Source organism: Diabrotica undecimpunctata, chromosome 5, assembly GCF_040954645.1.
Source record: "Diabrotica undecimpunctata isolate CICGRU chromosome 5, icDiaUnde3, whole genome shotgun sequence".
Classification (NCBI taxonomy): domain Eukaryota; kingdom Metazoa; phylum Arthropoda; class Insecta; order Coleoptera; family Chrysomelidae; genus Diabrotica; species Diabrotica undecimpunctata.
The window spans coordinates 143710276-143725740 of record NC_092807.1 but is presented as its reverse complement, the minus strand read 5'-3'; the positions used below and the strand labels follow the sequence as shown (position 1 = coordinate 143725740).

The 15465-nt window shown below is 35.1% G+C and overlaps 1 protein-coding gene across 3 annotated transcripts in view; it reads right to left on the bottom strand.

Moving 5' to 3' along the window:
• The window catches only part of LOC140441917 (sodium-coupled monocarboxylate transporter 2-like), an 81020-nt gene that overhangs the window by 7735 nt on the left and 57820 nt on the right, over positions 1-15465 (bottom strand). For 2 of the 3 annotated variants that reach the window (XM_072532916.1, XM_072532915.1), the window contains exons 5-9: positions 10939-11006; positions 8018-8172; positions 6832-6972; positions 6517-6735; positions 1962-2109 (exon numbers count right to left, since the gene is read on the bottom strand). In XM_072532916.1, the coding sequence (XP_072389017.1) occupies positions 1962-2109; positions 6517-6735; positions 6832-6972; positions 8018-8172; positions 10939-11006 (731 nt within the window). The remainder of the gene's footprint in view (positions 1-1961; positions 2110-6516; positions 6736-6831; positions 6973-8017; positions 8173-10938; positions 11007-15465) is intronic. The other variant, XM_072532918.1, reaches the window with a different exon arrangement.

Below are 15465 nucleotides of genomic sequence, written 5' to 3'. Positions count from 1 at the left end.
GATATTGCCAATATTGTTGAGTTGCGTTCCTGGGACGACTTTACTTATAAGATAGTTCATTCGATTACATGAAATCAACTTTAACTTGAGAATATCCGTCAGAAAAAATCATAACATGTAATTCGTCTTTAAAAAGACAAATACATGCCATGATGACAGTAAAATTCTCCCTTTAGTGATTCCATAGTAAATTATGAGGGAAAAACCAGGAAAAAACCTCATAATACTATCCCGACATGGTAAGTATTTGATCTTGCATTTAGTTTACCTTCAATAAATACCAAATTCCGATTTTATATGTTTGTTATTTATACTTTGTTATATATACCTTGTGAATGCGATCAGTTTTATTTGGGTGAAACATCAAGGCCATTAAATGTTAGAATAAGTGAACATCAATCCTATATTAAAAATAGAGAATTTGATAGATCTCAAATATGTAAACATGCATGGGATAATGAACATAGGGTTCAATGGAATGATTCAAATATAGTCCTAAAAGAAACTGATGGTAAAAAGAGAAAAATCAAAGAAGCGGCTCTAATTATGCTAAATGAGACCAATTGCGTCGCGAATTCCTCGGCAGAATGTAGTAGGATCTGGTTACCCATATTGAAAGAGGAAGTTATTAAAAGGAAAATACCAGTATTGGTAAGTCAGTAACATATAGAGAATACATCATTTATATTTTTTAAATAACAAACATATAAAATCGGAATTTGGTATTTATTGAAGGTAAACTAAATGCAAGATCAAATACTTACCATGTCGGGATAGTATTATGAGGTTTTTTCCTGGTTTTTCCCTCATAATTTACTATGGAATCACTAACGGGAGAATTTTACTGTCATCATGGCATGTATTTGTCTTTTTAAAGACGAATTACATGTTATGATTTTTTCTGACGGATATTCTCACGTTAAAGTTGATTTCATGTAATCGAATGAACTATCTTATAAGTAAAGTCGTCCCAGGAACGCAACTCAACAATATTGGCAATATCATTTTAAAGTCGTCTACTTTAAAATGTATAATGTATGTCTGAATTGTCAATATAGATGAGTCAGATAAAATTAAATTATTAGAAGAATTTTTCACTAAGTAACAAAAACAAAATTTGTTTAATTTACTAATGTTTGTATTTTGAGAACGATTTCCGAAGTGGAAATTGAAACGTCAATAAATGTATTTTAACCTTTAATTGTGGCTTATTCCCATTTAAATATTAATTAATCTGGAACAGCTTCATATAAAAGACAGGGTATTAAAAAAAGTAAACCGACTATATCTAAATTACTTCGGCTATATAGTCAGAAGAACGGGGACTATGGATTTATTGATAGTAGAAGGAACGGTAGAAGGCTGAAGACCAAGAGGAAGATCTCCAACACGATGGGCACACCAAATGATGAGTCTGGTGAGAAAATCGCTACATGAAGCTGTTTTTCTACAACATGATTGGACAGCAAGCTAACAATATTTAGAGTGTCGCCACGCTCTGACAAGTGCTCAAGAAATGAGGAGGAGTTTTTAATCGGTTACTTAGAAAAGTAGCGAAGACTTTAACATACACTGAAGTAAAAAACTTCTAGTGTAAGATGGTATATTTTTAAAAATTTTATACTTATATATATATATATATATATATATATATATATATATATATATATTATACTAGAAATTTTTTACTTTACTGTAAGTTTTTTACTTGTGGTATACAGCCAACCACTGAGATTTTCCCTTTTATTACTTTAACATACCTCTACAAAGTAACGTAAGTAGCCCTCGTATGAATAAACGATAAATCCTTAGACTATCCATAATAAAATTTGTGGCTTTTATCAAAAACACAGAACTTCTTGGTGGGGTTTTAATAAAAGGATGAGGTTTGGAATAAAAGTCTCACGGCCAACTGCTAAATAAAAGATATGTAAGGGAAGAGACATTTCGTCAATACTTACCAAACCAAAACTTAGTGCTCCATAACCTATCGATAACGATTTTGCTATTAACGCTCCTCTATTTTCGGGAATTTTAATTTTTAATGCAGATTCTATAAAATCTTCCATTGTTACAGCTGCTAGACTATTTAAGGCTGAAGCCACGGTGCTGTAAAAATATTAGATAAATTGAACTATATTAATATGGTTAAGAAAGCAAATTAATATTATAGCAAATTATAAGTGAATGCAATGTATTTATAATATATTATTATGTATCTGTGTTATCAAGATCCAGCCCCGAACGTTCACTGCTAAACATAGATCTCCTTTCCTTGTTTTTATTACTATCTGTCCTGTCCCACTCTTATATAATTTTTATTTACTTTCTTTAACTCATCAGTCCATCGTGCTGATAATCGTCAACGTTTATCCTCACATGGGCTTCATTTCTTCTTCTTCTTCTTCTTCTTCTTATTATTATTATATAGACATGACTCTGTCTGTTTTTCAATGTGCCTCCAGTAAGTTGTCATTCCATCGTTTTCGTGGTCTTCCTACAGATCGTCTTCCTAGTGGGGAACCGTCTCTTGCCATCTTTACTACTCTATTTGTTGTCATTTTATATGATCTATGGCTTATATGATCGTTTCATTCTACTCTATTCTATTTCTTACCCAGTTCTTGATGTTCTCCACCTTGCATCTACGTCTTATATCTGTACTTCTAGCTCTGTCCCATAGTGTCTTACCATTAATTTTTTTAAGTGTTTTCATTTCTGCTGTTTCTAACATCCTTTTTGTCCTCTCTGTGTCAGGTCTTGTTTCCGCCGCGTATGTCATTATTGGTCTGATGACTATTTTGTAAATTCTGCCTATCGTTTCTTTCCCGATATTTTTATTTCTCCATATTGTTTCATTTAGGCAGCCTGCGGCTCTGTTTGCTTTATTTACTTGATCTTCCACTTTCATTTTCGAGCTTTCCGTAGCTAGATAATGTGATACCTAGATATTTAAACTCCATCACTTGTTCTATTATCTGACCTTCTCTACTCTAGCTGACCAGCTCTAATTTACATCTTTAAATTAAATCGGTACAGCATACGTTGTAAATCATCTTAACTTTGAGATAATAGTATTGCGTCGTCTACATAGCAGATTATTTTAAGTTGTTTTTGTCTTATTTGGTATCCTTTTTTAGTTCTTACTTTTTTATTATTTCATCCATAATCAGGTTGAACAATAGAGGACTCAGGGAATCTCCCTGTGTTATCCCATTGCCAGCTTCAATAGGGTCGGCTAGTTATTCTTCTACTGTTACTTTTATTGTGTTATTTTGGTAGATATTTTCGATCGTTTTGATTATTCCTAGAGGTATCTCTCTTGCGCACAGTAAGTGGATAACGTCTTTTAATTTGACCCAGTCAAATACCTTCGTAATATAGGGTTATATCTGAAATAGACCCAAACTTCGTTATTCTTTCAAATTATCAAAAAGTAGTGGTTTGTAACCATTTACCTGCATTTATGCTAATTATTGATGAATTTACGTGTACCCGTCATTCTCGCTATATGTTGTGTTTATTCGTTCAAAATGTCAGCACGAGATATAGAAGAATTTCAGTGGATGATTGTCAACCTCTGGTAAGGAGAGGATACATGGAGAAGAACAAGATTCATTCAATGATGCCAGTCACAGTTCATTACTTATATCTATGTTCTTTTTAATTTTGTCACGTAGAGTTATGGAGCGTTACATTTTTCTGTCACTCTCAGTTTAGGTTGAGTGTTCCTGCGCCTTAAGTTAGTACTAATAAAATGCACTGATAATGCAGTAGTCTTTTAAGACTTATCCGGAGATTGCTTTTAAATTTTTCTCGAAGTTTTCCATATGCTGACTATTCAAGACTTATTCGTCTTTTTAATACATTGGTTTGTATATTTTAATTTGTATGTTCTATTCCTCTTCCGTAGATATTTATGTGTTAATTAGTTACTAAATATGTTATCATTATAATCTTAGATAGATTTATATTTAAACCAACTTTTTCAGTTGGACTTTATATGTATAAATAAAAGATACAGAAATTCAATATTAGCAGTCAAAACATATCCAAGTGCAGATGTACCAACAGGTCGAAATATTTTGGTAGAAAAAATATGACTGAGATTGAAAAGGTTTACAAGGTTGAATAAGGAAACAGTTACACTTCTGATATTTGAAGATACAACGATTACCATAGCAGGGCCATCTGTAACACAAATTTACGGCAATACGAACGACAAAAAATAAAAAAGCACTTAGCCCTGATGAAGTGAAATGGAATTAAAGCACCGTGTGGTTCCTTTAACAGAATTTATAACACTGGGATATTACCAACTGATTGGCTTGAAGTCGACATTTGTCACAATACCAAAGAAACGTTGTGCAAAGACGCAGTCATTATCGGACAATAAGTCTAATGACTAACATTTTGGAGATCTTCCTCCAAGTAATACATTGCACAATATACACGATAATTAGCAATACTCAATTCGGATTTAGGAGTGGATTGAGTACGAGAGAAGCCGTGTTTTGCATGCAAGTACTGATACAGAGATGCAAAGATATAAATCAAAATGTATACATACGTGCAATCGATTTTGAAAAGGCTTTTGACAAGGTCCATAAAGAACATAAAAAAATGCTAGAAATATTGAAAACAGAAGGATTGCACGATGAAGATTTACGAATAATTACAAATCTATACTGTTATCAAGTGGCAAGAATAAAAAGTGAACAAGAGCTGTCGGATGAAATAAATATAAAAAGGGAAGTGAGACAAGGCTATATACTCTCGCCTTTACTCTTTACCTTGTATTCAAAGACAATATTTAAGGAAATCTAAATAAAGATAACAGAAGGTAATATTGTGAGTGGTGTAACTAAGAACAATATTAGATATGTCGATGATACCTTCTTCTTCTTCTTCATGTGCCATTTCCTCTAAGAAGGTTGGCAACCATCATGGCAATTCGCACTTTCGATAACGCTGCTCTAAAGAGGTTAGCAAATGATACCTTAGTGCTGGCTAATTGCGGAAAAGATCTTCAAAATCTAAGTCGGAGATGCCGTACCGTACAGAGTAGAGAAACTCATGCATCTCGGCGGAAGTATCAATGAGAGCTAGGATCTAGCCGTAGAAATTAAAAGCCGAATAGAACGAGCCCGAGCTACATTTCTAAAAATGAGGAACGCACGTTGCAGCCACGATCTTAGTAGTGACCTTCGCGTTCCAATGACATATTGCTATAATTTTCTAGCACAGGCTCTAAGTGAGGCTGTGCTTAAACGCTTGGAAGCCTTTGAGATGTGGATATACATACGACTACTAAGAATAAGCTGACTACTACTAAGACAACGATAGAACTGAGGAGGTCCTTAGACGACTGAACCAAACAACATAACGTAAATATAATGCGTCTGATCATTAAGAGAAAGATCCAAAGTAAACGGTAGATTTCCTGGGTCTTCTTTGTAGAAGACCATCATGGCTGAGAAATCTAAGACAATGGTAAGGAAAATCGGCTACATCATTATTTAGAGCTGCTGTTAATAAAGCCACGATAGCGAAGATGGTATGAAACTATAAGAAGAAGAAGAAGAAGAAGAAAATCTTAAAGCTTTAATGACTATCATCATCATCATGATCATGATAGTGATCCTAATTTCTTTCAGTTTTGTCAGTCTGGAGCTTCCTGCAGCCAATTCCCAGCGATTCTTTTGACGTCGTCTGTCCATCGTGTAGGTGGTCTACCTCTGCTTCTTCTGTCGGCTCGTGGTCTTCACACTGTAATTTTTTGGGTCCGCCGCCCGCCATTCATTCTGTCCCTCCAATTACACTTCCGCCATGCTATATGCTCTATGACATCTGTGACACCTGTCCTTTTTCTTATTTCTGGGTTAAGGAAAGTATTTCGGCGCCCTAAGTCATGACTGGAAGCACACGTTTGTCGAACGTGTTCTTTTTCAAATAATTTTGCAGGTTGCTCTTAAAGATATCTTATAGAGATCCATATGCGGCTCATGCTAAAGTGATTCTTCTTTGCAGTTAAGCAGTTAGGTTGTCCCTAGCAATTTGAATTTCATGACCTAAGAATTTATATTTGCGAACTAATGCACAGTGAACCAGTTGCAGTCAACTTTTGGATTTTCGCTTGGTACCAGATTTTTCATGTATTGTGTATTTCCAAAATTATTTTTCAAACCAATTTCGTGACAGATGACTATATCATCGGTAAAACATAAGTTCTTTAAATATTCAATAATCTCTATTATTGTACCTTCTGTTTTCCAGTGACAACTTTTAAAAACAAGATCTTCTGTTCCAAGACGTAATTCAAAAGTTTAGGTGATATTGGATCCCCTTGTCTATCTACTCGATATATTTTTATTTGATTACTGTTTTTATGTGGTTTAACCGTAATTGTTGCTTATATAATAGTTTTGTTTTACTTTAATCTAACCTGGGTACAAAATAGATAATTGGCTTTATATAATCAGTTCTTGGTTTCCTTTTAAAAAGTTTAGTACTTACCCCAGACTTGCAGCAAATATGCCCGCTACAAAAAATCCCGTCAGCCCTCTCATGTGTCCCATAACGGTAATAATGTAGTACGGTAGAATTTCGTCAGTAGCAGATATTTCCCCGTTTGTTAAAGGATCACATTCTCTGTAATTAGCTACCATAATCATTCCAGTGTAAAAATTGATTGAATATATTAATATAAGACCTATGGAAGAAGTCCATATGGCTCTAAAATTTTTAGATTTTTAAATACACTTGTTGAGATTATAAATATAAATAATATTCAGTAAAAACACATGATTTATTTAAATTAAATATACATACTTTCGAACTTGCCCAATGCTCTCAACTGATAAATACTTTTGAATGGAAGCTTGGTTCGAACAAAACATCGTCATCCAGTAAAATGTACCACCTATCACCACAGACCAAAAACTATGACGAACTGTCATATTTGGATTAAAACTAAAATATAATTAAAAGATATTTTAACCAAAATTCGCAAAGTAATTACTTATTAGTAAACTGTGTGATTTCATGTATGATTTTTTAGTCTGACACTAAAAGATACGCTAACCTTCATCTTTCATCCGTATCAAAATTGCCGCAGAAAACATCGGACTTCTGATTAACATCCAGAAAACTAAATATATGCCGGCCATATCAAGAATCCAATAAAATAACTTAGAGGTGCAACACGAAACGATAGAAATGGTAGAAGAATTCTGCTACTTAGGATCACTGGTAGACTACAAAAATAACACATCCAAATAAAAAAAAGAATATGCGTGGCTAACCGCTGTTATTTTGACCTGGGCCCTCAACTAAGAGCGAGAAGTATGTCAATAGCAACAAAGTGCAAACTTTATAAAACAATAATACGCCCAGTGCTCACATACGGATCGGAAACATGGGCAATGACGACCCGAGATAAAGAGTTACTGCGAGTCTTTGAAAGAAAAGTATTGAGGACCATATATGGCGGAGTAAACGAACAAGGTCTGTGGAGAAGGCGATATAACTTTGAACTCTATAGACTTTTTGGTGATGCAGATATTGTGAAGACCATCAAAATAAACCGCCTAAGGTGGGTGGGCCACGTTATGCGGATGGATGAGAGTGATCCCACTAAAATAACTATGCTAAACAGGCCGGTCGAAAGAAGAAGAAGGGGGCGACCTAAACTCAGATATCTGGACGATGTACAGGAAGATCTGAGGGAGATTGGAGTGAGGGGCTGGAGAAGACAGACACTCGATAGGGAAGGATGGAAGAATGTTTTGAAGCAGGCCAAGGCTCACGAAGGGCTGTAGCGCCAACTGATGATGAACCTTCATCTTTAATTATTGTGCTTCTAGAAAACTTCTCTAAATATCTTAAAATATTAATTGTTTCTATGTAGGTCTAATGTGTATTGAAATAATAATAAGAAGAAGATAGATATATTGACAAGTTGAAAACTATTGTTTTGTGTATAAAAGACTTTGTTATTAGAGAGAAAATAACTTACTCAAAAATTTCCAATCTTCCAGTTGTATAACTTTGTGACCAAATAATTCCTGCTCCTCCTACAAAATTATGCCCTATAACAGCTATTAATAATAAAGATCCAATAAGTACAGCCGCTTGGAATGTATCTGCTATAATGACTGCCTTCATTCCACCCTAAAATGTTTAAATGTAATTAATTACTCAAAATTAAATTTGTTCGTGATTTCGAGTACATCGATATGAAAGTAGCTATTCTATTTAAAATCGCTTTTTTTTATTGAAGCGAAGCTTTTATACTGGCGTTGTATTACTTTTTCTCTATAGTAAAATGCTGAGGCGAATGTCACAGAAGTAGCGCCACGACACGACTTCTCGAAATAACGATTCGTGGTTCGCAGTCACGTTCGTATTAGGTTTAAATTGCATATTCCAAGTGAAAAGACTTTAAAGAGAAACCATGTCAAGTCGTGGTACTCGTCAGTAATAGATACTATAAAAACTAATATTAGTGACAATTATTTCTACGTGTTTATGTAGACACATGTAGAAACATGTAAATTTTCATAGCTCTTTTTCTCATATGAACTAAATTACCAAAATGTGTACACGCGTACATGTAACCATTCTGTAATAAAACAACCTTTAAACTAGTTTTGGATGAATCAATAAACATATTCCAGTCTTCTTTTCTGTATTCAATACTAAACTCATTCATCAGAGCGGGGATGTCTGAGCAATACAAAAGAGTAAAGAGTAAAGAAAACGATAAAGAGTACACTCATCGACATATTCTCGGTAATACTCGGAAATACTGAAATGCTAGGATGGGCGGCCTTAGTTATTTCGAGCTGGTAATTTACTTTATTAATTTTTATTATACATGCCAAATGGAAATGAAGAGAGAATTCCAATTAACAGAACAAGTGGGAATCAAAATAGAAGAAATAACAAGAAAAATCCAGCAAGCTATGGAAGACAACATCCCTAAAAGAATGACGAACAATAGAGAACTAATCACACCGAAAGAACTGAAGGAAATCATCAATGACAAAAACAGAGTTAGGAGATTCACAGAAAACAAGAGGTACAACAACATCAGGAAAGCAGAAGAAAACCATGGAAATCTGTAGCAAATGCTGAAGGCCAAGCGAAGAGGAAAACAAAAGATGCCGCAAATAATAGACGACGAGGGAACTGACTTCGAAACCCAAGAAAAGGTGGATGCAGTTGCAGGAAGAATGGCAGCAACACACAAGCAAAACAAAAACATGTTGGATGCAAGAACCATAGAGAGGACAACACAGAATACGAGAGGATAAAAAGAAGAAACGTATTTTTAGTAGAGGAAGAAAACTACATCAATCCAACAGAAGTTGCTAAAATCATTAGAAGATTAAAAGGAAGCAGAGCTCCAGGAGCAGAAGGCATCCACAACATAACTCTCAAGGAACTGCCAAAGAAGATAGTAGTGCAACTCTACTGTATCTTCAAATACTGACTAAAAAAAGCTCACTTTCCGAACAACTGGAAGCATGTCAAGATCGTCACTTTACTAAAACCAAGAAAGGACGGAAGAAGACCAAAAAACTACAAACTAATATCACTACTGGAAACAATAGGAAAAATACGGAAAAAGATCATCTACAAAAGGCTGATAAAACATGCAGAAAGAAGAAAAATCATTCAGAAGGATCAGTTTGGATTCAGAAGGGAAAGAAACTGCGAACTACAACTGGCAAGAGTAATCAGCGATACGAAGATCAGTTTCAACAGGAAACAGAAGACAGGAATGGCCATCCTAGACATTGAGAAGGTATATGATATGGTCTGGAAGAAAGCCCTAATCCACAAGATGGACAGAGCTAGATTACATCATTACTTAGTTAACATATGTGACACATATCTAACTAATGGAACCTTTCAAGTTTCAGCCGACCAAAAGATGTCCATTCAAGAAATCCAAGAAGGGACACCTCAGGGCAATATACTCTCACCCATTTCATACAACATACATTATTATACATCACAGAATTCACGGAAAAATGGAAAATCAAGATCAACACTCAAAAGATGCAATTCATCATGTTTACACAGGAGAAAAATCCACCAATAGTAGAAATCACAAGGGGAGGAAGGGGAGGAGAAGATTCAGTCAAGTAGCTAGGAGTCCATCTCGATAGGAAACTCAACTTCACGAGGAAACCCAAACAAATCAAGGTAAAAGCAAAACTTACAAAGAAACTAATACTTCCTTGTATTTTTAGGTCTAGTTTCATTAACGAAGGCCAAGAAGATCCAGGTATACCAGGCCTACGTTAGATCGGTAATATTTTACGCTGTCCCAGTATTGAGCTCCATCTCGGAAACCAACTGGAAAAAGCTAGAAGCTACAGAAACGTCATGCTACAGCGTCATTAATGGCTCAACGTGGGAAGAAAGAATAACAAATGGAACCATCAAAGAAAGGCTCCAGTATACACCACTAAGGGAGCTGGCTGAGAATAGAACAAGATACTTCTTTCACCAAGCCACAAAAAGACGCCTAAAGACCAGGGATATCCTCGCCAAGAATCGGATCCAGAGGATGTACAGATCCAAACACAGACTAATCGACCTAGCTGATCAGGGTCTAGCTGGGTGGTTGCCTAAGACAGCCAATCAGGAAAGTAGGTACGATACCGACAACAAGTACTTACAGAAAAAGAAGCCAAGAAGTCGATGACAGAAATATTCAAGGTCCGAGAGGAAGCAGTTTAACTAGTAGGCGATGCAGAAACGGTACGTCAAGTCATGCTATCTTAAATTGAAATATCTTAAGTGTAAAATGTAAATTATATTAAGGCAATAAACGTTTGTATTTTAATTTTTTTATATACGATATTTTGCTTATAAGCTTAATATTGGTGCTTTGGTGCATCTACAAACTATCACAATACTTACTTGTGAAGCGTAAAATATACAGACAACATAAACTGCTGTTACTGCTATATATACATTGAGGCCTGTAACTAAAAGAAAAAAATAATTAAAAATAAAGTATTGCGCATATTTCTTCTAACATAAATATATAGTAAATACTCGCCCATAGCTATACTCGTATTACTATCAACCTATAGAACAAAGCAGGTAGAAAAATTCATATAAGTATCTTGGCTGCCTAATCAACAATACACTTGATCCAGATCAAGAGATATGCCAGAAATGACCAGAAACGCTTTCCTAAGAATGCGACCGGTTTTTGTAAATGGTTTTAAAGTTACATTGTGGCATCTCTTGGCGAAATTTTATATTCACTGGAAAGCTATGAGTTGTGGATATTTCGTCGTATGCTGATGATTCCTTAAACATGCCACGTCAAAAACGAAGAAGTTCTGAGACAGATGAACATGGATCGAGCATCGAGCGTAGTGAAAAAGCAAAAAATAGCTTATCTAGGGTACGTATTTAGGCACGATAGATATAACTTCTTACAACTGATAATGGAAGGTAAGATTGAAGGGACGCGAGGTCCTGGTAGATAAAAAATAACGTGGCTAAGAAACATCAAAGCATGTACTGGCTTAGAGTTCCAATCACTAATAAGAAAAGCCCAAGACACAAAATTTGCAGCAGTCATCGCCAACTATCGCTAGAAAATAGCACTTGGAAGAACGACAGGCTGGTTTTAGAAAAGGCTATGGAACAAACGAGCATCTATTAGTAATAAAAAATCTTATAGAAAAATGAACTGAATATAATAAACCACCAGCTTTAACATTTATGATATAATACACTCGCGATCATAAAATCCGAGTCACCTTGAAAATCACCGATTTCATTTTTAACGAGCTTTATCGTAAATAATAATAACACAAATACAAACTAATGCATGTTTCTGAGAATTGCTGCGGTTTCCTTTGTAACAAAGAATTTCAATAGTGCCGATTTCGCGGTAATGTGCACACTTCCCAAAATGAACGTTACCTGTAACTCCGCTTGTTTTAAATGTCTCGTTTGTACTTCGACTTTCTGTTCAAATGCAACGGACAAACGTTTATTATTGCCACCATTAGTGTTTATTAGTGCCATTATTAGTGTTTATTTTTTGACAAAAATGCCTTTGACTGTTGTTGAAACGGCACAAATTGTTGCACTTGTGGAAGACGGTCACACTCAACGGCAAGTCGCAAGAACTGTTGGCGTAAGCCTTTCTACGGTTCAACGAGTGCTTCAACGCTTTCAGAAGGCAAGTTTTCTAATCAGGCGACCTGGCTCTGAACGAAGAAGAATGCCCAAGGCACTAGATGACCGTTTCCTTGTGTTTCAGGCTTTACGAAACCGGACCTCAACTGCGGTTATGCATCAAAATCATCTAGAGGAAGTACGAAATCGCAATATTAGTGTTGCAACAGTCAGAAGAAGACTTCGTTCTTCTTGGCTATCTTCTCGGGTAATGGCTAGAGGACCGCCACTTTGCCGGGTGCCTCGAGTTGCACGACTAGCTTTTCCTCGACAATACGCGCATTGGGGAATTAACGATTGTAGCAAAGTGTTATTCTCAGATGAATCCCGTTTCTGCCTAACTGGATCCGACGGACGTGTAAGAGTTTGGAGGAGAACCGGTGAACGATTTTCACAAGCTTGCATTGCTCCAAGAATGTCATTTGGTGGAGGCTCGGTCATGGCTTGGGGAGGTATATCTTCCGACTTCCACACAGAGTTACCCTTTATCGAAAATGGGTACCTAACTGCACGAAGGTACATTACGGAGATTCCGGAAGAACAGGTTATGCCCAACATGGCAGGGCTTGGAGAAAACGCCGTTTTTATGCAGGACAACGTGCGACCACACGTTGCCAGGATCAGTATGTAATACTTGGACGAAGTTGGAATTACCAGCCAGCTAGGTCTCCGGACCTGAATCCCATCGAACATCTCTGGGACGATTTGAAAAAACGTATTCAAACCCATACACCTCCTCCTAACAACGGACAGGAGCTTAAGGATCTGTTAGTGAGAGAGTGGAATAACATACCACAACATGTAATCCGGAGAAAAATTGAGAGTATGCCCCGTCGTCTGCAAGAGGTTATTAGAGCAAGGGGAGGCAATACACGATATTGGTCATTGAAATTTCACTGATTTTTTACCACGTTCTGTATTTTTCATTTCATTTCGTATGTCTGTTTTATCAACAATTTGATTTGTTTTCTGTTTTTTTCAATAAAAACATTAAAAAACCATTAAAATAAGTACATATATCTACAATCCAGATGATGTCAAATCTTGTAGTCAGTAAACATATATGCGTAGGAACCAGACCCATAGACCAGATAATGGAATATAAATAACTAGGTCACGAGATTCGCATAGAAAAAGATAATCAAATCTTTGAGCTTCTTCGTCATATAAAATTAACTTTGAGCAGCCTTCGACAAGTTGATCCATATTTTCAAATTATAGACTTCCCAATATGTCTTCAAAGAAAAACCTTTAATCCATGTGTGTTGCCCAAGTTGACTTACGGAGCGGAAACACGGATCATGACAAGAAGAAAAGTGCAAAAGATTCTTGTGGCTCAAATTGCGATGGGGCGTGCTATGTGTTATTTATTCAGCAAAGGAAGTTCTAAACAAAGCTCAGCAAATCTAAATTAAATTAAATCGATTCCAGGGCGAAGAATGAAAAGAAAAAAGCTTACCTGAAATATGTGTCAGCTAAAACACAAGAAGCATACGATAATTACAAGACAATAAGAAACGAGACACATGAACATAAATAAAAATGATTACCGGGAAAGTTTTTCGAAAGAAATAGAACATGATTTTTATGGTCTGCAAAAGGAAATATGGCGCTTTATAAGTGGTCAAATATCGGAAGAAGAGGAACTAATAGAACCAAAACACATAAAAAAGATACATGGATTGACTATCTAAAATACTAGTAAAATAGTAATGTAAAACCAGAAACACCAGAAATTACCACAAATGAAGAAGTTAATATAAATATACAGGAAGTTCGAAAAGCTGAAGAATAGAAAAACTGCAGGTAGAAGAAATACCAAGCGAATTACTGAAATATTGTCTAGCAGCAATGTCAGAACAATTACCAACATTAATTAACAAAATTATAAAACACAATAAATCTCAAAAAGGGAGATAAAAATAGCCAGAAAACTACAGAGGTGTAAACTTGTTAAATACTACTCTAAAATTTACAAGTAAAATTTTACAAAAACTAATAAATCAGAGGAGAAATTTAGCAACAAGGTTTTAGTACTGGAGATCGGGTACAGATGCAATATTTGTCATAAAGCAAATTACTGAGAAATCACTAGAGTATAATAAACCAGCATTAATTGACTTGAAAAAAGCATTTGACAATATAATGGAGAAGTTTCCCTAATATCATAAAAACTATTGAAAACATCTACCAAAACAACAAAATGGAAGTCAGAATATGCGGACAACTTACACATAGACATATGCAGCAGGGTAAGACACAGGGACTCGTTTACTTCTTAAATGCTCTATGTTCTTTCATTGAATTATGGATAAAATCATTAAAGGTATCAATAAAGGAAGAGGTTACAGAATGGGAAACAAAGAAATCAAAATACTCTGTTATGCAGACGACGCAATATTGATAGCCCAAAATGAAGATAGTCTGCAAAGACTGGTCCACAGATTTAACATAAGAGCAAAAGAACTTTATTACAATATCAACTCATAAAATTAAACAACAGTAATCAGTAAAGAACCAATCAGAATTGCTTATAAAGAGGAAGAAAAAGAAGAAGGCCAAGAAAAGTTAAAGGAAAAATCCCCAGATGAAGATTACTCACATATTACCTTGAATCACAAACGACAAGCTCCTTTATGTATAGCTGAAAATAGAGATAAATGGCGTCAAAAAATACTTCACATATAAATATATACCTACAATATATGTCACGATGTTCATACACGAGCGAATGACTACGAAGAAGATTGGTAAAATCATATTATTCGCATTAGTGTAATCTATGTAATTGTATTGTCACTAGAAATATATCTATTACGTCTTTTTCCCAAATCAATATTATTGAACAGTCGAAATATAAGGTAAATTGAAAAAATAAATGTGGATAAACTAAATACCGATATATAAAATACGATAAGACCGGTAGTAAGTTATGCTGTAGATACAAACCGTCATAGCAAAAGATAATATGAAAAAAAAATTGCAAAAGAAATATGCTATAACCAAAAAGCTCTCACAAAAACAGGAAAATACTGTGGATTATGTACAAATTACAAAAATCATTTAAAACTAAAAACCTTAAAAAACTCAGTAATAAAAGTATAAAAGAGAAGGTATAGGCAGATGTTGAAAAGAGAAAAGTACCTTGTTTTTAGAAAACTGTATGTTAAGTATAAACAGGTCGTGCTGCATTAAATGGTGCAATAAGTGGAGAGTCACACTCAATGCTGCAAAAACGCAAGCTAT